Here is a 27,350-nt window from a genome sequence, read left to right as displayed (position 1 = left end):
GTTATATTATAGCCAAACACAGACCGGAAGTTAACCTCGGGCCAGCGTGTGCGTACGATGAACCCGTCTACAACATTATTCTTTTGTTCATGAATTGCTCATCTGTTTAGCAATGCTTGTTAATGATTTTAATGACGTTTTAAACAGTAACTATGAAGAGGCAAGTAATCAAATGTGACATTTTATAAAACAAAAAAATAAATAAGCATAACTGGCGATTTCAAATGATGTTTATTTCTTTTTAGAAAAGGCGAGGAAAGAGACAAGATCTTTCCACATTGCCTATGAGGCACAGGTTTAAGTGTGACTTTGTTTTTACAGCTGATCTAGAATCAGTCCTTCAGGCCAATCATCAAGAGCTAAAGTGACCATGGACCTATTAATATTAGATGTCAACACATCCAGACAAATATCAGTGATAAAAAACAATCTGCTACACATGACAGATAAATTAAAGAGCAGTCTGGAGTTCAGAAGAAGACATCTAGATTCCTAGATCTAGATTTGAATAATAATAATTCCATAGCACATCTATTAAATTCAGGTGATAATTCCAGACTCCCTGTTTAATGTCTGAATTCAACGGGCCTGTTTGAAGTGCTATATTCAGCATGCAAAAATATCTTATAATTTGATTTTACAACATTCTCAAACAAAGCTAACATTTACACAAGTCACAAGCATCATTTCCAACCTACAACCTCCAGATACATTTCAGGAACAATCCTTTTCAAGGCATTTCGAGGCATATTTACAGAATCGAACTGTGTGCGCAGTGCATTATGGTATAATGAATCTACAGAGATTATTGGGGATAAGCTTCAATCACCATAGCATGACCCTGAAACAGAAATACAAGAGAAACAGTGAGGGGATGTTTGAGGTTCTGCATCTACACGAGTGCAAATGAGTATGTACGCCTACCTGTCCTCCAGCGGCACATGCTGCCACCAAGCCGTACTGCCCCCCTTCTTTCTGCAGACGGTGGGCTACGGTGGTCACCAGCCTACAGCCTGTGGCACCAAATGGATGCCCGAGAGAGAGAGAGCCCCCCCATGAGTTAAACTTGTCCATTGGAGGAGCGCCAACCTGAGAAATGATATAATATAATAAATATGATGTTGTCATGTTCTTTTTATTTGCGAGTATATTCTAAAACACACTGACCTTAGATTTCCTGCCCATATACGTTTGTGCAAAATAGTCAGAGTCCATCGCCTTCAGGTTAGCCATGATCTGACCCTAAAACAACAAAAATGACATGAGATAAATAATAAACAGCTGAAGTGCACGAGACAAAATAATATGAACAATTATATCGTCCAGATTTAGGGAAACTGAAAACTAAAAGGTGACGCTCACAGCAAAAGCTTCATGGAATTCAAAAACATCAATGTCGTTCATGGTCAGCCCGCTCCTCTCCAGGACCTTAGGAGTGGCATAGGTCGGCCTGAAAAAAAAAAACACAACAGAGTTGAGACAGAAAGAGAAACAGAAAATATTTTCAATAGTCCCGACTCTTATTCAACATCCGAAAAATCAGCAGGACAGTGATCTATAACAGCAGACGGAACAAAAATCGATCAGAAAAACGCACGACACGACCACACAGATGAAAAGACCCAAAAAGCACAACCTTTGTAGTCCCGATACAGAGAGGAGAACAGGAGGCAGAAACTCACCCGAGAAGCAGCTGGTCTTTTGGGTCTTGAGAAACGTACACGAAATCTCTGTAGAAAACATGCAAAAACAATCAAATATCTACATCAAACCGTGTAAGACGCTGAAATGAGCATTTGATGTTTGGCTGCAGTTTACGCACTGATTATTCTACACGACATTACAGACGCCCCACCACATGATAAAAATCATCTAACTGTTGTAACTTCAGTAATATGAAAAAATATCATCACCTTTCATCACAGATCCTCAGTTGGTGAAAATTCTAATAGGTAATGCCTGAAATTGGTATTAGGCTATATATTTTGTTATTAACGTTTTATGATATTGTTTATAAAAGTGCAACATAATTTCATCTGTTTGACAATACATTCACATAATCAATGTATCATAGCCAATTTATAAAACCATTATGTAAAGTTATTTATCAGTCATGTTTGCTTTGTTGCCAACATAATGTTTCAAGCGTACATTCAGATCAGTTTTGTAAGAAAATACAAATGCTGTCGTGAGTTCAGAGCTGCTGCTGGTGGTAGTTTTTGATGTGAGGCACTACTCGTGTTTGTACCTGAGATACGCTTTAGGCTTGTAACCCATAGCCAAAGCTTTCTCTTCTGACATGATCAAAACTGCAGACGCACCGTCAGTCTAAGAGAACACACGCACGCATTTACTCTTTGAGTGACTGAAGTTCCTTAAAACAAATGGATGATCAGATCAAATCAAATGAGATTGAATGAATTGAGTTAATCTGACCAGGAAGGAGGAGTTGGCAGCCGTCACGGTGCCGTGAGGTTTAATAAAGGCGGCCTTCAGTTTGCCCATCTGTTCCATGGAGGAGGGACGGATCCCGTTGTCTTTCGACACAATATCCTTTCCTGTGACACAAGCAACATGACAACGTTTAAACAAATCAAGTCAAACCATCAGGCTTGACAAAAATCTAACTATAGTAATGCAATGTTTGCAGAAACCTGTTTATGAACTTTCATCAAACAACGAAATCTGCCTGCACATTGAGTTTACTGCTCACCTGGCACTTTGAAGCTGATGACATCATTGAGCAGTCCAGCGTCCTGAGCTTTCTTAGCAAAAGTGTGTGATCTCAGAGCGAACTCGTCCTGCTCCACACGCGTGACACCGAACGCAGCCGCCAGACGATCGGCGGAGTGACCCATCGTTTCTGCAGTGGAGAATTCAGCTACAGCCGGCAGCTAAACACAGACACACTTTTTAGCAAGGTAGGAAGAGTTATGTGCTGAAGTTTGAGTACCATGAAGTGGACTAAATACAATCAAGATCCCCACACACGTTAGTGGGTCATGCAGTACCTCTGGTGCGAGGTGAGCGAGGCGGATGGAGCCCAGCAGAGAGAGCCGAGCGCCGAGGGTCTTCGCCTTGTTGAGTGACAGCATCGTCTTCCTCATCTTACGGCTGTGGCGAATCGGAACGTCGGACATGAACTCGACCCCTCCGGCGACCACAGCGTCACACTGGCCAGACGCGATCAAACCAACAGCTACGAAATAAACAATCCACACAATGTTATTTGTTGTCACGTGTGAATGTGTTCAGTCCACTCTGCTGCAGGAGTAGTGAGTGTGTATTTAAAGTGCATTGTGTTAGCATATATGAATATGACATGCATTCAATAACAGAATGTTCATGGGTGTGTGTGTCCAGTACCTGTGGTCATTGCTTGGTTGGAAGAAATGCACGCCATAGTCACTGTGTGAGCAGGAATCCTATCTGAAAATCCAGCACCAAGAGCAGCCTACAACAAAAAACAACACCATTTAATTTTATATGAACAGTTCACCTAGTTCATTTTATACTCGGAAATCAAGAATAAATCACCAAACCTGAAAATCAAATCAATGGAATAACTGAAATGATCTCAGACAGTGTGAGCAGAAGACAGACTGACCTCTCTGGCCACATTACTGGTCTTCACTTCCTGAATCACAGTTCCATAGACGATATAATCAACAGCATCTTTAGGGATACTGGTTTTGTTCAGAAGACCCCTGGAAAAACACACCGACACACTTAACCCACAAGACAACAGTGCTACACACAACTATTGAACGAATACCATGTAAAATCTCATTTTAACAAGATCACTTGAGAAGCAATATTGTGCAAGACAATAGCACTTTATATATCTTGTAAATATTTCCAATGTATTAAAAATGATTAAACACTTTTGTTAATGTTACTTTGCTTAATTGTGTCTTGTTTAAAGGATGTTCATATATCTTATTATGAAAAACTATGTTAAATATATTGATTTTGAATATGATTGTGTATATTTGTGTGCGTGTGTGTGGTGACATACTGTAAAGCAGCTCTGGCCAGATCATGGGGCATCAGATCCGAGTATCTAATGATGTAGAAAACAGAAAAAATTATTTTACCTTCTTTATAAAATACCAGATGAAACAGTTACCAGACCAGATCTCGACTTGGTCAGATGCATTTAAGCATCTCTGTGCAACTAAACGGAAAGCTTACACTACCCGAAAGACCACTTCTTCAACCGGTTTCAATTCATTTTATCACTGATATCTGGTCCCCTGCACACACTTACGTAGTGCCCGATAGGAGGAAGGGGGTTCGGACGCCATCCACCAGAACAATGTTCCTCACTCCCGGTTTGGCAAGAGTTTTCTTGCTCTTTGCTGTTTGATTATAACAAACAAAAATTATTGAGTATTTGTTCTTCCATTCCTGTTAAAATACACGAGAGCTGGTCAGCATCACACCCGACACACTACCTTGAGCTTTCAGATGAGCAGTCGAGCTGAGGGAACGAACAGCTAAAGACAGGCAGAGAGAGAGAGCGGACACAAAGTCATTGTTATACAGTTTTAATGAGCAGTAATGACATGCACATCTTCAGTATTCTTTCACTCGCTGCATAAAATGAAGTGTTCATTAGCTCTGCTGAGACCCTGGCCGTCTTACCGAATCGAGCGGCCTGCACAGATGTCACTGGACCGCTCCTCAGAGAATTCATCAACATCGATGCCATCTTTAAGTTTCTGGAAAAAAATATATGAGAGAATATTATATTCAACACCATCGTTTCAGTGGAGCATGGCAGATTTAGTCATTTAATTGTATTAACTACAACTACTATTGTGTATTATATAATGAAAATAAAATGAACAGCTGAAAAGTTTATTGCCATATTTCTCATGATAAGTTAAAAAAACTCTAAATATGTCATCTGGAACTTTGCTGGACCTTATCACACGACCAGTACAAACACATTAACACAGATCGAATAGAAACCTGGAAGATCAATAAAAATAAAATTTGGAAGATCCATCAAGGGAATATTTTGGTTGCGCCCAAAATAAATATAATGTTGCCATTTCTAAAAACAACTCCCTTTAGTGGTGGAACAAAAAAGGAAATGTCAGAATATTAGAGACGGACAGCCTCAGTCACTATTCACTTTCATTTACATCTTTTCTCATTTTTGTTATTAGATATTTTTTGGCATATTACATAGAATGTATAGTGGCCAGCAAAATAAACACATAGGGGGGCAAATTTAATAAATGTGAGTGGATTTGATGATTAACCAAGTGACACCTGCAAAGCCTAACTAATAGATGTCCATGTAATTTTTAGAGGACAAAATTAATCTGAAATCAGCTCTTTTCAAGTGTAGTTCATCACATTACTATGGACGTGTTTCACAGTGAAACTTTGGTATTAATTACAACAATTAACAGCATATTGATTATTTTGTCATATAAAAAGTATACTTATACTTCAAATGTCACTATCTGTGACTATCAAATGATATTATCTAATGCAATGTCATTCATAAAATAATAAGTGTCACTTAAGCATCCAAAAACGTTTTGGTACCAATGTAGATATATTTAATCTTGTATGATCTGGTGTGTTTGTGATATTAATGATAGTTTAGGTGTATGACACTGATCTGATCTAATCTGTGCCGTATGTGTGTGACCCTTCACCTAATTCTGCCAGCCGGTTGTACAAGGACATACGTACAACGACATTAAACACTTTCACAGCTTGTAAAGCTTTTAACATCATTATAAACCTACACCGACCACCACATAACCACAGAGGAGAGTAAATGAATAATAAAAACCAATTAATGATGCACAAAACGAAATTACGACACAAATAACTAGCATAGTGTTAAATTCCTCTGCATGGCTCACACTCTTTAAAATCACATTCAGCACTTATCATATAAACCTCGTGACTGTCATTATAAACTTTTGTAAACATTTATGTTTACCTGTTGGTTTGAGAATGAAGAGAGAGTTTGATGTTTGATGTGTCGCGTCTGTCCAATGACTACAGCAGTGCACGACTCGAAGGACCCCGAGCAACCCAAGCTGCCCGAATCAATGCCGGACCAAAACACAGAGACATTGAATTTTTATTTAATCTTTTTTTCGCATAACACATTTTTTATCTTCTCTATTTTTTGTTTGTATATTGATTTCATATGTATAATTGGATTAAAAATTCAGTAGATGAATAAACTCGATATAATCTTTGGAATTATATTGATGGAAATCACTTTTTATTTAGAATAATATGTAACTTTCGACACCAAACCAGCACTATTCGTGTTTTAAAAAGTGTCACGTTTGAATGTGTGTTATTTAGTTTAATTGTATATTTATTATACAAGACAAAAACAAAAACAATAATAATAATATAATAATTTTAAAAATGCATAGTTTATTAAAAGATCTGCATTTCCATTTACATGTGTGTATATGATATTTATCAATTAAAAGTGTCCTGTATTAGGATATTTACGATGCAAGAAAATGCATAAAACGAAAGTAAACCCAAAATGTAATGTTGTGTGACCTCTTAAAATATGCTTTTTGGGGGAAAAAACGCTTTTTTTAATGACACTGCGTTGAAACAACACTAAAAGTTGGATGAAATTTTAATATAAAGGCACCAAACAGCCTGATTGCGGCTTCGCGGACACCTGATATGTGCGTGCACGCGCACTCGCGCACTCGCGCTGTGTGTTGCTGGTGACGTCGTTGACAAGGATGGCGTGCACAGGACTGCTGTTTGCTCGCGGCTGCTGCCGAACCGCGAACACCATTACAGGTGACAAACTTACATTTAAACTACATACACGTTTATATACTTAAACTTACGATATTTCTAAATGAGGTTAGTTGAGGTCACATTAAAAGTGGCGACCTGCACGAATGAACTTTGACACAGTTACTTCAGGTCACGACAGGTGAATCAATACAGATACTGTAAATTCTAATGTGTATTATAATTTTTTATGTAATAACAATTATAAGATATTAATAATGAATTGGTGTGTTGCAGGTTAAAAATAACATATGGGTTATTATTATACCATGTATTATTCCAACAGTATCAATTACTGTTAATGTAAATTCATAATAAGTTGTGTGTTCTTGTATAAACAGCTTCAGAAACTTTTTGTCAATTTTTATGACTGTGGTGGCCAGTACTAAGTTACCACAGGTTTACAGTACTAACATTGATTAGTCATATTTTTAGGGAAAATCTGGTTACAATATTAATTTACTGTTGTTGTTGTTATTATTATGAATGTATTGAAGATACTTTGCGTCATTATTTAGTCTGTGTTTTATATTCTGATATTTTGTCACAGTGTTAAAGTACACAGTCTCACACACCATGTATAATAATCATGTGCATTTGTTTATAACTTGACCATTGTTTAATCTCATACTGTACATTCATCTACTTTATAGTGTTTATTTCAAAATATACATTTCCTGTGTCCTGTTGTCCTCTGATTGGATGCACACAGTCGCGTTTACTTGTGTGTTTGGTCATGTTACTGTGACAGGTGGGAGGGGGGAATTAACTGGTACAGAGGTCACGGTTTCAGGATACTGGGATACTAGGCCAGAGGTCACAGACAGTTTTATCTGTTACATTTATTCATTATAAGTACTGCCGCGATGCTATGGCACAGTGACGTAAGATTTGAATACCATAAAAAACATTGAATTATTGCCATATTTATATACTATGGTACTCTATGTACAAATGCACTACCACCTTAAAATAGATGTACCATGTATGTTTTAATAAAAAAAGATTAATAAATAAATGTTATTTGTTTATGGAAAATCAACTTCGCTCCGTATGAAGGTCTCTGTGACCTTTTCAATGATTGACTCTTAAAGTGATCGTGTGTATTTATGTTTTGAGTCACAGGTCATGGACAGAGACATCTTTCTGTATCATCAGCTGTGCTGGGTAATAAAAAACATAATTAAGACCTTTTTAATGATTGTTTTCTATGGAAATCACTGTCTCTCTCTCTTTCTGTATGCAGCACGCACTCATGTCAGTTATGAGGTCAAGGACACTGTCGCTGTGGTGCGAATCAATGATCCCAGCTCAAAGGTTTGTTCTCGTCTATCATTGTTCCTTTAGAATAACACTTTTAACTATTACAAATTCTCCTGGCCTTGTTTTGTGTGACTTGATAATAGCATCTATAGTATATTGTAGTTTATGTTAAGTGTGTGTGCGCAGGTGAATACTCTGTCAAGGCAGATGCAGGCAGAGATGACCGAGGTGATGAGAGAGATCTGGGGGAATTCGGCAGTGAAGAGCGCCGTTCTCATCTCCAGCAAACCAGGATGCTTCATCGCAGGAGCAGACATCAGGTACCATACACAGACACACACACACACAGTTCCTCGGGTCATTTTAAAGACTCGCATTCATCAGCATCTCTCTCTCTCTCTCTCAGTATGATCCAGGCCTGCAAGACACCAGAGGAAGTGACATCACTCTCACAGTAAGGTCAGAAGATGTTTGAACAGATCGAGAAATCTCCCATCCCTATTGTGGCGGCTATTAATGGATCCTGTCTGGGCGGCGGTCTGGAGGTCAGCCCCTGTTCTTGAGATTTCATTTACTTTAGGCATTCATCCGTCCGTTATGTCATTAAAACATTAGCAACATTTTAAATGGACTTTTGAAACAGCTTAAGTTACTGCAAATGATTTTTTTACCATTCATAAAATGTTCCTAGCAGATATTTTTGAAATGCACATCATGTGAAATCACCCCCATCTTGTTATATACCAAGACTCAGTTAGCAGCAACAAAGACCCAGGGGATCGTCCCCTTTAATAAAAAGAAAACCAGCAAATATTTCATGTGTGCTGGATTGCTGACGCTCATTTTTCTTCTCAGTTTGCTATTGCCTGTCAGTACCGTGTGGCCACTAAGAGTAAGAAAACGATTCTGGGCACCCCAGAGGTGATGTTGGGACTGTTGCCCGGGGCCGGAGGGACTCAGAGACTGCCTAAAATGGTGAGGAGTTTACTGACACTCCCTTACTTTCAGATCAAATACATAAAGGCTTTCTTAACACGTTTCCTAGCATTGCAGTGAGTATGTCTTATAACGATGTGTGTGCGTGTTAGGTGGGCCTCCCAGCAGCATTTGATATGATGTTGACCGGCAGGAACATTCGTGCCGATAAAGCCAAAAAAATGGGTCTTGTCCATCAGCTAGTGGATCCTTTGGGTAATTTTCACTCAGTATATGTTTCCTAATGGGTTATTTTATTGAAGCTTATGGTAACGCTGTCTGTGAGTTTTATTGTTTATAGTGTTCATGTAATGGAAATAAACTCAGTCATATGAAAACATTCAGTATTCATATGAAATCTCACCTGTTTGTGCAGGCCCAGGACTGAAGAGTCCAGATGAGAGAACTATTGAGTATCTGGAAGAAGTGGCTGTTGATTTGGCTAAAGGTCTCGCCGGGAAAAAAGTCACTGTAGAAAAGAAGAAAGGTTTAATGCAAAGTAAGAAACACACAGACTGACAGACTGTTGTCAATCCATTAATGATATTGTGAAGATATGTTTTTATATGTTGTTTCAGAGATGAAGGATTTTGTGATGGGTCTGCCACCGGTCAGGAAACAGATCTACAAAACTGTCCACAATAAAGTAATGAAACAAAGCAGAGGGCTTTACCCTGCTCCACTGAAGATCATAGAGGTACACACATTCACTATTACACACACACATACACTCTCACTACCAAACACACACACACACACACACACTCTCACTACCATACACGCACGCACAGACAGACAGACAGACAGACAGACTCGCATACATATACAATATACAGTCATGAACTCACAAGTGTGTGTGTGTGTGTGTGTGTGTGTGTGTGTGTGTGTGTGTGTGTGTGTGTGTGTGTGTGTGTGTGTGTGTGTATCAGTGTATACAGACAGGCATTGAAAGCGGTCAGAATGCAGGATATCAGACTGAATCACAGGTCAGTTTATATTGATTATATGACATTGATATTTAGAAGCAACAACTGTTATAAGAGATTTGATCTCTGATTTTCTTTCTAGAACTTTGGCAAGTTGGCGATGACATCAGAGTCCAGAGCTCTGATTGGTCTGTATCACGGTCAAGTGGCCTGCAAAAAGAACCACTTTGGGAAGCCAGAGAGAGAAGTAAAGTATGTAAAGTGGGAGGGGCTAAGAGAACAAAGCCATCAGGATATTGATATGACTGGGTGTAAAAATGTGTTTATTTTTCAGGAAGATAGCTGTCCTGGGGGCGGGACTTATGGGTGCAGGAATCGCTCTGGTATCAATTGAGAAGGGCGTGGCCACCATCCTAAAGGACACGACAGGGGAAGGACTCGCCAGAGGTCAACAACAGGTGTACAAAGGGTTGGTGAAAACAGAAAATTGCAACATAAAAGAAGATAAAAGCTTAAACACATAAGCTGCAGGTCATAGTGTGATACCGCAGAGAGCACTGCACATCACAGAGAAAGAGGAAAATACAGCTCACAGCCACTAGATGTCAGGCTTGTAACTTTATATGGTCATGGGATATCTGGAAATATCAATATTAGCTGCTTAAAATAATAGTAAGCATACATTTGCGCAAATATGTTCAGCTATAAAATATTTAATGAGTTTCGAAAATCCGTATATGAGGACAGTCTCGAAAAAATGAGTTTTGAAACCCTTATTTATTCAATTCATTTGATACCCAGTATAAAGCAGTTCTTTGTTTAAGGTCAGATTTAAGGGCAAGAAAAATATCGTAAATTACTTGGTAATTTCAAAAACAATAAGTGTTTAAATGTATACATATTTTAAGGCACAGATCATCTGAAAATACAATCCTTTTATCATTTATTCTACCTCACGTCATTACAAACCTATACGACTTTCTTTCTTCTGCAGAACTCAAATAAAGATATTTTGATGAACGTCGATAACCAAACAACGTTGACCCCCGTTGACTTGCATTGCATGAACACGAAACCACTGAGACATTTCTCAAAATATCTTCTTTTGCGTTCCACAAAAAACATTTTCAAAGAAATTGAGGTGAATAAACCATGACAAAATGTGTATTTTTAGGTGAGCTATTGCTTTTAAATGTCAAACAATAAAATGTTGTTTATTTTCTGTGTCAGGCTTCATGACAAAACAAAGAAGAAGAGTCTTACGACGTTTGAGAGAGACTTGATTCTGTCCACGTTATCAGGACAGCTGGACTATCGTGGCTTTGACGCAGCGGACATGGTGATCGAAGCCGTGTTCGAAGACCTGTCAATCAAACACAAAGTGGTGAAGGAGGTTGAGGCTGTAAGTTCAAATATATATAAGTGTGTGTGTGTGTCACACTATGCAGAAAACATGAAACATATTTGTGTGCAGGTTATTCCCCCCCACTGTATCTTTGCCACCAACACGTCAGCTCTCCCAATCAAAGACATCGCAGCAGCCAGCAAAAGACCTGAGAAGGTGTGTAAATATTTCAACACTATTAAAGATACTTTGATCATTTACTTTAAACACTCTTTAGCAAAATGGTGTGTAAAAAGCGTGCTGATTATTATTATTAAAGCCGCGATGCATTACTTTTGCTAAAAGGCTGTATTTAAATGCAAATGTGTGTTTGTGTTATAGTTGATCGGGATGCACTACTTCTCTCCGGTGGATAAAATGCAGCTACTGGAAATCATCACCACAGACAAAACATCCAGAGACACAACAGCATCAGCTGTATCTGTGGGACTCAAACAGGGGAAGGTCATCATTGTAGTGGGGGTGAGAACATGTGTGTTAGTCCTGTACAGTAGAAATATTTGACATTACGTTAAAGTTGATTTGTGACCGCACGCGTGTGTGTTTGGCAGGACGGTCCAGGGTTTTACACCACACGTTGTCTGGCACCCATGTTAGCCGAGGCCGTCAGAGTCTTGCAGGTATTTGCTTTGATGCTTTGACAAAGACAGGCCTACTGAAATGGTTTGAATTATTTGATATCATATTTCATCTTTATCTTCTATCGTGTGGATGCAGGAAGGAGTTGGGCCTAAGAAATTGGACGTCTTAACGACAGGATTCGGGTTTCCTGTCGGAGCGGCGGCTCTTGCTGATGAGGTCGGTATTGACGTGGCGGCTCACGTTGCAGAGGATCTCGGCAAGGCGTTTGGAACACGATTCGGGGGAGGCAACGTCGAGGTTTTGAAGATGATGGTCAAGAAAGGCTACAAAGGTACATGAAGCACACTGTCGCTGGACTATCAAACTGCAAAAAGGAGAGAGAAGCACCTTTGAATTTAGCTGTTAAAAGTGTTATATCATGTGTTTGTGAACATCAGGACGAAAGTCAGGGAAAGGTTGTTATGTGTACGGCGCCAAACCCAAAGACAAGAAGGTGAATTCGGGAGCTGAGGAGATTCTGAAGAGTTTTAAACTAACAGCGCCCCCTGCTGTGTAAGTCACTCCAGTAACACCAACACGGTGCACAACATGTTTTATTTTCATGAAAAGAAATACCTCACCTCATCATCCTCTCTTTGCTTCTTTAGCTCTGCTGACGAAGACGTTCAGTACCGACTCGTGTCTCGATTCGTGAACGAGGCCATTCTGTGTCTGCAGGAGGGCATTCTGCCCGACCCTGTGCAGGGAGATATCGGTGCAGTGTTTGGACTCGGCTTCCCACCTTGTTTGGGAGGCAAGACATACATTACACATTCTAGTAGTTGATATTGATGTTACTTATGCAGTCCTAGCACCTGAAGACACACCATTGTGGTGAATTAAGAATGTATTTGTTCTACATCTCAGGCCCGTTCCGTTTCGTTGACTCATTTGGAGCCGACAAGCTGGTGCAGAAAATGAAGCGTTTTGAGGAGGTTTATGGTAACCAGTTCACTCCCTGCCAGCTGCTCGTCGACCACGCCAAAGACTCCAGCAAGAGATTTCACAAGTGAAACTTACAATCTTCTGAAATTGAGATCTGGGGTGACAATTGTCACTGCACTATTTACAAGATGTTTAGTTATTAAATGCTATTTTCAGGGGTAAAATTTGCATTTTCAGTGTTGGCCTGTACATAATGCAGCAGTTGTCATGTTTTAACCAATGATCTTCTTTCGTTCGGGCTGAAGACACCGTTTGTTGTATTGTTTTGTAAAGTTTAATAGTTTGAATGTTTGCAAACGATTCTGATACAATAATCCCAAAACCTATACATTCAATGCCAATGAGATATTTCTCTATTTCAATTACAAAATAAACTAGATAAAAATGAACGGAAAATGTTTATTTTCTACTCTCACATAAGAACCCGCTTTTAGACGAACAAAAACAATTATTTAACAGTTTTTAAATGATTCATCTGACAAGAAGACTAGTGAGCACTCTTGATTTATTCTTTTCTGTAGCTAATCCGTCAGGATTCAATTATACAAATGATGAAATTACAGTACAAATGAAACACTCATTACCGTTGTTAAATATTATTCAAAGTACAAATGTGTCTACAGAGGGGAGTCCCAGAGGTCTCTGTGAAATGCTGATATAACACTTTAGAAGTTTGCTAAAACATTCTCAGTTCAGCTCTGACTCACGCGCGCGTACGTGTACACACACACACACTCCATCAGTGTGGGCTGCAGGTTAGTAAACTCTTTCATTACTGTCACCTAATTACAGTGTGTTTCTGTCTATACACTGTAAACCCACACTGCTCTTATTAACATGTACATCACAAACGTTTTATTTTTACATCTCTAAAGCTCTCCCAGCATCTCTCTCACGTCCTGTGCCATAGCCAAGCAAATAAAAGAAATTGTGCTGGAAATATAGAACTACCATTTTAAATATTTAGTCTTTTAAAATCCAGACCCCTGTGCAAGTATGTGAACGCAAATGCCTCAAGCGACATGTGCTTATTTCATACATGTGCTTTTTCTTAGTGTCCCTTCGAATTGTGCTATAGGTCACATTGGTATAAACTTGTAACTTCTATGATTTCTTTTCAGGAAATCAGTTTAAAAACAATTATTTCCCCAATTTCACTTGTGTCACTCCTGGCACAGAAATGACACACTACAGCTTTAATGGCAAAGTCATCTGAGGGTATTTACGGCACATTAGCATGTTCATAGGACAAGAACATTATTAAAGCATTTGTGTTTGCGTACTTGCATATAAAGTCAAGTGCAGTCATGATAACTGCAGACATTTGTGCTGTTTAATTGACAATCGTCACAGAAAGAAAGAGAGACGCTAGAAAGCAGATCAAACTCTTTCAATAACCCTTAAAAGACAACAGAACACCATCGGATGATCTCTTGACTGTCCGCTCAAGGCACTCGATAATATTCTCCATCTAAAAATAACAACAAAACATCAAATAGTGCTCGATAATATATTAGTCACAATCTGTCTGTCCTTCAATTAGAGAGGTGTATATTTTTTTAATAGAAGTTTCTTCCCTTCACACACACACACACACACACACACTTACAAAACATCCGACACACAAACACGCACTATATTTTGGGTCTCCATCCCTTGATAAACTGCATGATTTTTTTGACCTGGAGTTTGGTGAGGTTAAAGTCCTCTGACAGGATTTCCTCCGTCAGCTGAGTGAAAATAGAGCCGTCGATTCTCTCTCGACTGAACAGACCAATCACGTCGTCCGAAAGACCGATGAAGCGCAGGCTGGCCGAAACCTCCTCCACCGAGAGCCAGCAGAGCTCTGCGGGGGGTCGCCACGATGACCCAGCTCCCCCTTCAGCACCTCTCACCATGGTAACGGATCCGGAGGCGGGGTTTATCGTGACCGTGTCCTCTTCTGAACTCTTGACCGGTTGGGGCGGAGGCTCTGGACCCGCCTCTGAACCTCCCTGAGTGGCTTGAGGTTCCTGGGGGGTGGAGCTAATGAGGTCAGGTATCAGGGTGGGCGAGTCCCTACCAGTGGTGATCCAATCAGAGGAGCCGAGGGCATGGCCGGGATTGGCGAAAGGGTTTAGTGCGCCAAACGGTGCGAAGCGGTTCTGCGCCACTGGCCGTGGTCTGGGGCAGGTGGAGTAGTTCTTTTGGGCGGAGTCAGTGCTGAGAAGAGGCGTGTTTAGAACGTTGGAGGTGTGGGCCCCGCCTCCTCGGGGGTGAGACCAACAGGCCTGTGCAGGACGGGTGTGATCAGGACTCACGCTGGAGTCAGAGGTCACACAGTCGGCCCAGGTGCACGGGTAACAGTACAGAGAATAAGAGTCCGGCGACGGAGAGCTACTACCACTGCGAGGAGCCGAACTGTAAAAAGAAATGAACATTTTTGTGGCTTTTATTCTGTGATTTTTAGCTTTATGGAGGACATATGCATGCATGTAGTAAAAAATCTAAACATATTTACATTTACATTTAGCCATTTAACGGACGCTTTTCTCCAAAGTGACTTACAAATGAGGTAAACAACAGAAGGACACACACATTTCAATTTCATAGTCTCTCTATTGAAACAGAAATGGTAGCACAAATATTGAGGACTCATTTTGCACATATCCAATTTTTTTGTTCACTGCTCTCTGTAGCAGAGCGTTCCACAAACAATGATAACTGCAAACAATAAAATGCAAATAACCACACAGTTTTGTATAGTTCAGAAAGCAAAATAATAAAATACCATTCAAAAGTTTAAGATCACCTGAGTGAAGTCTCTTGACCTTACAAACCTTTTCATCTAAAGGTATGGGATTTAATGTCTAAAATTGATTTTTATAGACAGAATATAATCGTGCAAACATGTACGTTCCTTCATTAGAAAACTACAATTTTATTTAATAACACTTTGGAATGGATGACTTGGACTGAAAAATAAGGAAAAAGCAGTGGATAAGAGCTCAGAGTATAGATGTGAACTTTTTCAATATTGTTTAAAAAGCATCTCAAGAAGCCGCTTGATAAAATGACAAGAAAACATTTCTGCAAAACCTAAACATGGACTAACTACACTAAAAATGATTCATTATAAGTTTTGATTTATTTTGAATTGTTTTAGTCACAACATAATTCCCAAAGTTATTTGTGCTATTCCATAACTTTTATGAATTCTAAAATGTGAAGAAAATAATATACCGTCTGAACTGCACCGTCCAATTAGATTTCATTATTCTGTGTTGATAATATAATTGTATGACATGCCCTCATCCTCAAAAACCACGAACAACACTATAGAAGGTAAAGGCAATAAGACCACATTAAAAGCAGGTTCAGTTTGTTTTGTGCATAGTATTACTGGCTACTAAACTTGTTTTTTGATAAAACTACTTAACGGTAATACTACCAATCACAAACACAACTATAGCGCTTGTTAAACCCATCCTACAGTAAAGTAAACCACAAGAAAACCATATCCAAAAGTGATATCTGTGTGTGTAATTACCTCTCCTGCAGTCCAGATGAATAAAATGAGAGGTTTGGGCTGAGTGTCTGTGTGGGCGGGGTTTGGGGGAAACGAGGCGGGACCGGTGGGCTTGGGGCGGGACCTTTAACACAGCGGGGTGGAACAGGAGGAGCATTCAAGAAACGACACTCCTCTTTCACCTACAGAAAGAAAGGCAAGGAGGGAGTAACTGTTACTAAGATACAGTGTGAAGACATCCTATATATTAAACATTCCCATTGTTGTCTTCCTCCACGCTCAGACTGAATGTGTGCGAGTAAATGTGTGTGTGTAAATGTGTGAAAACCGTGTGGAAACATGAATACTGAACACTAAATGCTGAACACAGAATACTGAAGAATATTGAATACTGAACATTGATAACCAAACAACTAAATAACTAAACACTGACAACCGCGGGTTGTTCTTCTAGTGTTGTTTTGATGTTGTCCCAATAACTCAAATGTAATCAAACAAAAAAGGGAATTGATTGTAAGACTTAAAGGGATAGTTCACTCAAAAAATTCTGTTAAACACAAAGGAAGATATTTGTAAGAATGTGAGCCATTTTCAGATCAGTGACATCATCCACTACCATAGTAGGAAAATTATATTGTATCTATTTTGTTCTGTTGAACAAAGTGAGATATTTTGAATAATTTAGGAAAACAAACAGTTCTGGAGCAACTTTGACTACCATTTAATTGTTCCTACTATGGCAGTCAATGATAATGCTAACATTCTTACAAATATTTTTATTTATACAGGTATGAAATGACATGAGGCTGAGTGAACTATCACTTTAAGTCTTAAGTTTCTAGTTATGACAAGTAATAAAAAGCGTGTTATTCCATTTTTTTGCAGGAAACTATTAAAAGCGTGTACAGTAACTTGGTTATTATGTCCTAATAGTTACAGCAGTGATAAACTGTCAGAAGCCATTATCTGTCTAAACAGTCCTCCTCTGGGACTCAAAACTCTGGGATTCTGGGATACAGTTAACTTCCTCGACAAATACACCAGGAACTGTGTGTGTGTGTGTGTGTGTGTGTGTGTGTGTGTGTGTGTGTGTGTGTGTGTTTGCGTTTGGGAAGCTAAATTACAGGCCAAGCCTGAAGCCTTTATGTGGGAGAAAGTAGAGAAACAGAAAGGCTATAATTCTAGTCAACAGAGTGAAAAGCACTTCTAGATCTACGACCGGAAGACACGAGCAGTATGTTTCTCTGTGATTATACGCTGTTACTATGTCATACAAATAGACAACATATACATACAAAAAGCATCTTTAACAAGAATATTTGTAGTAATATATGTGATTATGTCTCTCTGAATGTGTGTGTGTTGTGTTCCGGTAAACGTGTGCTCATTATTCGGCCTTTAAAAGCAGTTGTATCAATAATTTAATGTTGAGTGTGAGGCAGCGGGGCTCTGTGAGGCTCTATATAGACTTTAATGCACACATGAGTGTGATGGGGTTCATGTGTGAGACCCGCAGAAGAGAGAGAATCTCACGGGAATAGTGTTAGAGAGCAGAGCTCAGGGTCAGACGTGTCCAGGTCAGACACCTTTTTTGGTTAAAAGATAATAAAAAACTGTTATTGAGCAACAAATGCATAAAACAACAAAAAAAGGATAAAAACGGCTTCCTTATAAATTCACAACAAAGCTTATAATAATCATTTATGAGTTTAAAGGTTGGGTTGGATTTTAAGGGAAAATCAATTTAACGTCACTTAACTTTAACAACAGGTTCGTAAAGTGCGATTTCATGTTTTAAACACAGATGGCGATAGGGAGGCACAAAGTACAGGTTTGCGGTAAAATGTGACCTTAACATGTTTTTGTAAGATTTCCCCTAATTTCAGTAAAAATGAATGAAAGTGATTTGCTTACAGCTTCTGATTTGGGTGGGACGGGGGGTGGAGTCGATACTCTTCCTGCTTCCATCTTCACCATAGCGACATGGGTGGAGCCCACCGTTCCATCCAACGATGTGGTAGTAGAGTGAAACGATATGAGGTTACGCTCCGCCTTCATGCCGCTCTCAGTAGTCACCCCAAAGCTTTCGGACGTCTGATTGGTCCAGAGCTCCTCGTACGGAATTTCCTGCGTCTCCGTCGACCAATCAGGCGTGACGTATTCCCGTTCCTCTCCGTCGCTAGAGGGCAGCATTTGCGATTCGCCCAGCGAGTCTCTGCAGCCGTGCGAGATCGTGTGCGTGACAGCCCCGCCCCCGTACACGCATAAAGACAGTCTCTGCAGTGACGTCCCCAGCTCGTCTCGTCCGTAGCCCTGAACGCACACCCGAATCCGCCGCGGGCTGAGACACTCCTCGGAGAAATCCGTCTTCACCTCCCGCACGGCGCGCGAGTAATCGTCGGGGTTGAAGTTTTCCTGGCAGCGTAGGGCACACTGCAGCACCACCTGCTGGTACGACGCGTCCGCGCGCAAGAGTCCATCGGGCAGAGTGAAACGTGGCATGTCCGTCAATAACAGGAAGTGAGAGGGCGTCACTTCCTCTTTGCGCAGTACGCAGCAGAGGACGACCGTTTTGCTGATGATGCTGAGGAGTTTATATCGATGGCCCTCGCGGATGGCGTGCTGATCGTACGGGTTGCGTGGAGGTCGTGAGGGCACGGACACGTTTACAGGCAGGCGCACACGCTCGATGATACTGCGCACGGTGTGTTCACCTCCCTGCATCTGCAGTTCCTGCGGTGAGCGCGTGCAGAACCGCCCGCGGCACTGGAACGGCAAACTCACGCTCTCGTTGGTCCGATGATTCATGCATATCAAACAAGGCATCTTTGTGCGGGCGGGACGTCCCAAAGCTCCACCTGCCTTGCCGAGACGGCGTAGCAGCGCGGTTAGGCGGGATTTCTCGCGAGTTGATTGGACGCAGAGCAGTTCTGCCTGACCCATTAGAGTTAGTTCGTCACCCGCCTGTAGAGAGAAATTATACAGCTCGCTGTCTTCTGTAAACTCCCCAGAAACCACCTACAGAGAGAGAAACGGACATATTAGCACGCTGAACAGAATAATTTGATGGTAAATGATAACATAACATTTCTGGTTGAAACACTGTTGTCAGTCATTAATGTTGTGCACCTTAACACTGAATGTGATCGGCTCCATGACAAACACGCGATCAGGAAAGATTCCAGCGATTTCCTCCACGCTTCCAAAATACTGGACCGGCTCACGTACACCACGATCCTGATCCAATAACTTAAACTTCCCTGAGGAGACAGAGAGAGAGGTTGAAAAAAGTTCTAAAAAGTTTTTTATAGTACAGCCACCGAAAACGTTAAGAGACCCTTTCGAAATTCAAAAACAGTTTTTCGGAATTTACTATTTAAAGGTAAAAAACTAGAGAAAAGATGCTCTGTATTTTTTCAGACCTCAAATACTGCAAAGAAAACAAGCGGGATAATGTTCAGGCAGCCGGTTGTTATCGCGGAAATAAAGCCGACAGTGTGATCAGTCTTGTATCACGCTGAAGGGGCTTATTCACGATAACAGCCGGCTGCTTGTACGTTATCCCGCGTATTACACGGCTACTTGCCACATGAGAAAAAATTGACATGAAATGTGATTTTGATATATTTTATTAGCTCATTTTTACCGAATGCAGACCTTTCGCAAGGATTTTTTAAGGAAGGTTTTAAGGTAAGAAACGACGTGTCACGAACCGGCAATTTGGTTTAATCATTTGTAAATATAATCTCATACAGTATGTGTTATTAAAAGTTATATTTATATTTAATTTGTCAAAAAAAACGGTCAAATTGGGTTACTGTGTGTTATTAGTTTTGAGTGGTTGTTATCTGGGATTATTACACGGCTCGATGGAATGCTTGATTCTGATTGGCCAGTCGCGACATTTGCAGGTTCGTTATTCCCAGATAACAACCTCTCAAAAATCCTTTTGACAGGTTTTTTCGACAAATTAAATATAAATATGATCCCACTGTCGGGGTTTATTATCGTGGGCTTATTTCTGCGATAACAACCAGCTGCCTGTACATTATCCCTTACATAACGAACCTGCAAATGTGGCAGCTGGCCAATCAGAATCAAGCATTCCAAAGAGCCATGTAATAATCACTCTTAAGCAATACAACAGTAATATTTATACATTATTATTTATTTTTTATGTTATAACCTTGATTTTTTTCAGTTTTCATGTGTCGTGTCATGCTGTCAGTCTTTCACATTGCTGTTGGATGACTTAATGTCACTCCTGAGGTTTGATTTTGTTGAAATTCAACAGACACTGGACTGGAATGACCACAATACATCTAGAAAATGATTAAATGAAAATCTGGAATGGCCTCTTAATTTTTTCTGTGGCTGTATAATAAGCCTAAAACTTTAAAACAACACATAATTGAACAACAGGTACATTATATGATATTCCCATTTAGAAAGCTAAGAAAATGTGTGCTTATAGGTCAAATGTGTGAGAGAGCAAATCTTTCTTTTGCATTTGTCTTCTGGCAACAACTTTCCTTTTTTCTGTAGTTGTCTCTCTTTTTCTTTTCTCGTAGTTTTGCTTTTCTGTTCTGAGTGCATCTATATACAGTACATTACATGAATTGAGTTAAAGAAGAGAGCATTTGTAAGAATTATATAAATATATTTATTTAGATATTTTCTAGTATTTATTTACTTTATTTCAGAACAACTCGAGCACAAGAAAAATGTTGCACACACGGACACATTTCTGTCTCTTCATATGAAGGCTATCAAGATCCTAAAACATCAATGAAACGTGCACACCAACCAATCCCAGCGGTTGTGAGTTTAATCCAACCAATCATAGAGCAGCTCTCGGCCAACATTTAAACACACACATCTCTGCTTGCATAACAAAATTTTTGTTTATTTAAAAAATACAACCGAGATCTGAGCGGTTTAAAGGTTTAGTCCACTTCATAGTGTCCGAGATTCTTTAAAAGGGAACTGGAAAAGAACTGTGTGATAACATTATAAACACTTCACACAGTCACTCTTATTGCATTAAAAAGAATCAAATATAATTACAATACACACATTTTCATCCTAACAAATGTGGTTTCACATTTTAAAGTCTTGCTAAACTAGAAACATACTGTACATGCAATAAACACAGATGTTAAGTGTCAGATTGTGTTTAAGTAAGGGAAAGTTTCTTTTATGTTAAAATTCTGTGATGTAAGAATAATTCAATCATCATCTCTCAGCTGTGTATAAAGTCATTCGTCTATACTGTAATTCCATCTTCTGTATTATCTGTCTCTATCTGAGAGACCCGGAGACACGGCGGAGACACAAATGACCTCATCTCACTCTCAGCATCTCACTGCGGCCGGAAACCCCAGCAGATGATCTCATTGGTCACCTGACCTAATGGTGCGAGTGGCGGGTATATTAGGTAACGGACGTCCCGGGAGAGGAAGTCCAGTGCGGTAATGTCTGCTATTCCGGAAGCTTGGAATAACGGGCTCCTCGCGGCTCCCGCAGGAATAACGTCAGGATGAGGTAATGATGGGTTTGACTTTATGAATGAGAGTTCTGAGTGATGGGGTCAGGTAACCCTGCTGGTGAATGACATAACTACATCATTACAGGGCCAATTTATGGTTCTGCGTCGGACCTACGCCGTAGCCTACGCAGAGCTGCGTACTCTCCAAAAACGCAACAACGCGTCAACTCAACGCGGACCGCAAGCGCTGTGATTGGTCTGTTTGAACCCCTCCCTCAGGTCAAAAAACTATGCGATAGAGTCATGTTTACTCAAACGCATTTCTGAATGAATTATCTAAGTAAATGATTTGTGCTTCTGTATTTAACATCTCAAATTTGCAACAAAAGTGACTGTTTACTTCCTGCTATCACTAATGCTTCTCAATGAGCTGAATGAGCTGCTTCTTCTTCGGCTCTTGTCTTGGTTACACAAGCAACACGCGCGTGGACACTGACGCCTAGTGGTCATTGCCTGTCGACGCGGACAACAACGTAGAAGTATAAATGAAAACCGACACATAGGTCCGATGCACAAGTAAAAATCGATCTTAAGAGTGTTATTATTATTTTGGTATTATTTTGTGTGTTGTTCTATTCTGAACGTGATACAACAGCAACAGATATTACATAGAACAGAGTGGGTGTGTGCATGTGTTTATTAGAGAGAGCGACAGTTTTACTAAATTAAAGATATTTCTCAGGTCACAATTAAATAATAGATTAAATTGTATTGAAATCGAGAGAGCGAGAAAGAACTGGGCAGCTACATTCTAAATGAATCTTAAATATAAGCCCAAAGAATTCTGAATGAAAATGACATCATAATCCAATTAAACTGGAATGTTATTAGGTGCTAAATAGTAAGGTTAGATTTACAACAATTAAGCTTTTTCATTTTTTTTTTAAATAATATTTTGTCTTGTTTTCTAAGTACAAATACATAAACATTGTTAATAGATATTAAGTCTTACTATTGATCTTTTTTTTCTTGAAAACAAGTTTATTTGTGCTTCAAATAAAAAAACACATCTGTTAATGAGGTAAGAAAAATAAACTTAATTTTCTTTCTTTTTAAAGGGGTGCTGCAACGGTGTGTCATGCATTCTGACTTCTTTACAATGTTAAACGTGTGGTCTTCTCATGCTTAACATGGTCAACTTGTCAAAAAACGAGTTGGGCGTATTATGTAGTATTTATGTGCTTGATACACTCTCCAGCGATCGTACAGGTTTCGGAAAGTTTTTTTCGAACATATAAAACTGTTTCGTAACTATTTTTCTTAGTCCCTTATTGGACAATTCTCCCGGAAAAGCACGCGGCACGCCCACGCGGCAGCAAGGAGAGCAGGAGAAGGAGCATGCGCAGACGTCACTTTCACTTGTGTGCAGGAGAGAGAGAGAGAGAGAGAGAGAGAGAGAGAGAGAGAGAGAGAGAGAGAGAGAGAGAGAGCATACGTTCGCGAAGTTCAGGTGTTTGTTTGTTCACTGCATTTGGGTGATGAATGTTATATTAACGGTGGATATAACGCTGGAGTTGGAGTTCTTTTGAAACTGATATATGGAGCCGTCCCAGCGCTAAAAGATGCCGGACATGAACCGCATGCGGTGAGTGAAACTGATGTCTGTGTTTTGTTGGCAATGGGTGCGCACGTGCTTTAGTTCAGCCTACCCCTCCCCCCCACACGCGCCGTATGCTTTTGGAAATAATCGTACAGCTGTATCTATCTTTTATAATTGTGATCAAACTAAATACTCTTCTAAGATACGAAGTATGCAATACTAATCTATAGGTACTCAAGATTAATATGAGATTGGCAGAAACCGCGTGTGTTAGGGCCGCTTTAATGTTCAAATTCAAGTTTATTTTTCTTATCCTAATGGCAGATATCTTCTGTTAAAGCATAAACATAATTTTTTAAAAAGACTTGCTTCTCAAATAAATGTATCTTGATTTAGGATGTTTAGATATTTGTATCGAAAAACAACACAAAAACATTAAGATTTTTTCTTTTTGCAGTGTAAAATTTTTATGAGCCAACAAAAATTCAGTTTCTTTATAAGTCATGACATGCATATGATGACCAAAGTAGATGTTTTGCATTGACTGAATGTTTTGCCAGAATTTGTATGAAAACAGTGACGCCAATAAAACACTGAATTGAATGTATGTGTGTGTGTGTGTGTGTGTGTGTGTGTAATGGAGAACAGTGCAAGTGAACATGTGTGAAGTTAAGTGCTTGAATACAACAATCAATATACTGTTAACAACCAATCTCTCTCTCTCTGGTCTGAGTGTGTTTTAATAGCTTGTATTCTCTCAGTGGATGAAGGAAGATCAGGGTTTTAGTGAATGGTTAATGTTTTGTAATACTTAGTGAAACAGCACTGGGGTCAGGTAGTGGCCCTACCTGATGGTATCGACACATCGTCCAGCATATCGTTTGTTACATACCTTGATACTGTAGTGGGATGTCTATTTTGGGTCCGATCACGTAATGGCCCTCTTCCAGGGTGTGTGCCGTCACGGTGGTCCACTGTCTGCAGGAGTGAAGGAGGATGGTGTCGTCCTCTGACAGACCCTCCAAATTTTCACCTAAACACACACACACACACACACACACACACACATTATCTATCACATAAACACTGATGCAGGAAAGACATAATACACACGCAGATGTGTGCAGACTGAAAAGGGTGTTATGGCAGAATATCAATATGTTTTGTTTCCACAAATAAAAGACGCTACGAGCAAGCTGTAAACTACAAATCAAGATATGTTTGAACTTTGAGCAAAACACACAAACAATTTCTCTCTAATAGACATCACATTCATATTGACTGTTGCTGTGGAGACAAGTGTGTGATCTCTCTCAAACACACACACACACACACACACACACAAATCAGGTCTTTAAACTTCAACACGTGAAATCTATGGTGAGAGAAGCGAGGACAGCCATCAGAAGCAAACCACATCACCTCATGAACATCACGCTGATCTCCTTCTCACTGAAGAAAAGATGAATGAGACAGAGAGAGAGAGAGAGAGAGAGGCTGGTGAACTGTATTGATCTGATATTAAAGGAATTCCTCTCTGAGACGAGTCTCAAAACAGATGCTTTTACACATGGAACAATGTGCACGCACACACACACACAGTGCAGATTGTCTGTTGTGTGTAATTACCACTGCCTGTACTGATACAGTAACATATCCACCTACACAAACACACACATTACAGCAGCATCTGATCAAACAGGGCCCACATAAAGACTTAAAACAGATTGTATGCCAATAAAGCCATACTGAAATAATGAATTAATGAATGGGAGAAGATAAGAGAGAGCGAGAGAGAGAGAATAGACACATTATTTAAGATCAGATGTAGTCTCCCCTGTTTACTTACACACCTGTCTGTATAATAGCTTGTATTTTCACACTCGAATCAAATCAAGTCCGGTCTATCAGCAGATTCAAGTTAATATGAACATAACTTTACATTATGGATTTTTGTCTTTTGGTAACGTGGACCAGACATTATGCTGAAACTCAACGCCAGAAACACGGCAATTACATTTTGGAAACTGTAAAGCAAGTCGCCCTGAGCTTTGTGTGTGCGTAACGAATTAAACATCACTGAGAACATTCACGAATAAAATCATTCGACAGGTGACTTTACGCATTTACTTCAACGGTTCAGTTTTCATTGTTTATGAAAACATCTAATAAGTCAATCTAACGACAACACAAACAAACGTCGAACACTACCTGGCCACCGGCATCACGTTTACATTTAGTCATTTAGCTGACGCTTTTATCCAAAGCGACTTACAGATGAAGTAAACGATGGAAGCAATTGGAACAACACAAGGACAACAAAAAGCATAAGTTTCACGGTATTGCAATTACATCACTAAAATGTGTTATTTTCAAATGCCTGCGTATACAAACAGCAACTTTTTAACTGGACACAAATACCTTTTATTTTTAACCAACATTCATAGAACATATATGTCAGGTAAAAATCAAGCCTTAAAATTATAATACTCTTTCAAAAAATTGATTTTTGTCATAACCCATATATAAGGCCTAAACATCCAACAATGCATTACATGACGTAATTATGTACTTTTGTGTAAACACAGCTCATACCTTAGAAACGGTATCATTTTTGTGGTTTTGAAACCGTGACTCTTTCAAACTTCGGTATACCTTGAAACCGGTATTCGGCTCAATAAAAATGTATAACTTGAATGCAATGTCACTTTAAATAAAAGCACAAAATGTCCTCTGAAGGGTCACACACACCTTCACAGCCCCTCACCTGTCACACACACAGGAATGTAAACATATTTCTCGTTTAGTCTTCTTCGGTTGTGATTGTTGAGTAAACTGTTGAGTAATGTTGGTGTTTCTTCTGCAGGAGGTTGTTTAGTATTCAACACACACAACAGCACATTACAACATTAACATATGAAAAGAGCCGCAGCTCTTTAACACACAACACACACACACTGTCAAACGAAGCCAAAAGAGCCAAATACACACATTTCTGAGATTTCAGTGTTACAAACACGAACACAACATTTGGTTAAGTTCCCACGACACACATCTTTGGATTTTACGACGATTTTCAACTATCCCGAACATTTCCAAACTTCATTTGCATAATTCGACTTTACGTATGAGTGAAACGTAATGTTGCATGATTGTCTACACGACGCTACGCGACCAAAGAGTTGGTTATAACGTATAAAGTAGCATCACTCGTTGTCTGTGGACTCATAATACTTCAATCTGTGATCATGTTTACTCACTCTTGTCGGTGTTTCTTACCTTGGCTGAGCCGCACGGGAGTCGGTAAGCGGAATTTGCTCACGATCACGTCCAGCGGCAGCGACACGGAGCTCCACGAGAGTCCGTTAATGCTCGCGGATAGTTTCTCCATCTTTCATCCGTCACCATCATCATCATCACGAGCATCACGGGAGCGGAGCGGAACCGGTGTCAGGGGGACATCGCGACATGATGAAGAGAGACGCGCGAGAGAAACTCTGAGGTGATGAGATGTAGCGGATCGCTGAAGCGCGCGACACCCTCGTCTCCCACCCCGCGCGCCCCGGAACACCGACCTGACACAGTGCACGCTCATCACTGACTGACTGGAAATTCTCACAGTTGGATGAAAATGCGATCAGGGCGACAAACAGTTGAATGAGGAAAACATTTAGAGATTGTTTTTAAGAGTTTTAAGATAAGACATACAGTATATATAGTGTATATTTCTTTAATGAAAATATTCTTGCGTCCTGGGTGCATCCTTTTAATGCATTTACGTGAGGTATAAAATACTTTCATTCCAAAGT

General features: G+C 39.8%; 3 protein-coding genes across 3 annotated transcripts; 1 reads left to right on the top strand and 2 right to left on the bottom strand.

The window, feature by feature from the left end:
- Positions 1–212: 212 nt before the first annotated feature.
- On the bottom strand, positions 213–6,077 carry hadhb (hydroxyacyl-CoA dehydrogenase trifunctional multienzyme complex subunit beta). The gene is made up of 16 exons (XM_057352815.1): positions 5,972–6,077; positions 4,648–4,724; positions 4,458–4,499; positions 4,271–4,361; positions 4,019–4,063; positions 3,608–3,707; positions 3,367–3,454; positions 3,012–3,199; positions 2,714–2,894; positions 2,437–2,558; positions 2,249–2,328; positions 1,683–1,730; positions 1,363–1,450; positions 1,168–1,242; positions 925–1,089; positions 213–841 (listed from the first exon to the last, which is right to left on the bottom strand). Exons 2-16 carry the CDS (start codon positions 4,712–4,714, stop codon positions 806–808), a joined length of 1,416 nt encoding a protein of 471 aa, XP_057208798.1. The 5' UTR covers positions 4,715–4,724; positions 5,972–6,077; the 3' UTR covers positions 213–805.
- Positions 6,078–6,707: 630 nt separating this feature from the next.
- Positions 6,708–13,316, top strand: hadhaa (hydroxyacyl-CoA dehydrogenase trifunctional multienzyme complex subunit alpha a). The gene is made up of 20 exons (XM_057353718.1): positions 6,708–6,813; positions 7,936–7,977; positions 8,057–8,127; positions 8,260–8,393; positions 8,480–8,618; positions 8,929–9,048; positions 9,162–9,264; positions 9,425–9,547; positions 9,603–9,745; positions 9,978–10,034; positions 10,117–10,226; positions 10,309–10,443; positions 11,205–11,376; positions 11,449–11,535; positions 11,701–11,841; positions 11,931–11,999; positions 12,097–12,292; positions 12,399–12,513; positions 12,609–12,754; positions 12,868–13,316. The coding sequence occupies exons 5-20, from the start codon at positions 8,541–8,543 to the stop codon at positions 13,011–13,013; spliced, it is 1,941 nt and encodes a 646-aa protein (XP_057209701.1). The 5' UTR covers positions 6,708–6,813; positions 7,936–7,977; positions 8,057–8,127; positions 8,260–8,393; positions 8,480–8,540; the 3' UTR covers positions 13,014–13,316.
- Positions 13,317–13,439: 123 nt separating this feature from the next.
- gareml (GRB2 associated, regulator of MAPK1-like) lies at positions 13,440–27,316 on the bottom strand. The gene is made up of 6 exons (XM_057353717.1): positions 26,821–27,316; positions 24,434–24,574; positions 19,583–19,713; positions 18,368–19,471; positions 16,475–16,635; positions 13,440–15,345 (listed from the first exon to the last, which is right to left on the bottom strand). Exons 1-6 carry the CDS (start codon positions 26,930–26,932, stop codon positions 14,580–14,582), a joined length of 2,415 nt encoding a protein of 804 aa, XP_057209700.1. The 5' UTR covers positions 26,933–27,316; the 3' UTR covers positions 13,440–14,579.
- Positions 27,317–27,350: the final 34 nt, after the last annotated feature.

This window comes from Triplophysa rosa, linkage group LG15 (genome assembly GCF_024868665.1).
Source record: "Triplophysa rosa linkage group LG15, Trosa_1v2, whole genome shotgun sequence".
Lineage (NCBI taxonomy): Eukaryota > Metazoa > Chordata > Actinopteri > Cypriniformes > Nemacheilidae > Triplophysa > Triplophysa rosa.
Note: the sequence above shows the minus strand (reverse complement) of the source record. Positions and strands in the feature narration are given on the sequence as shown.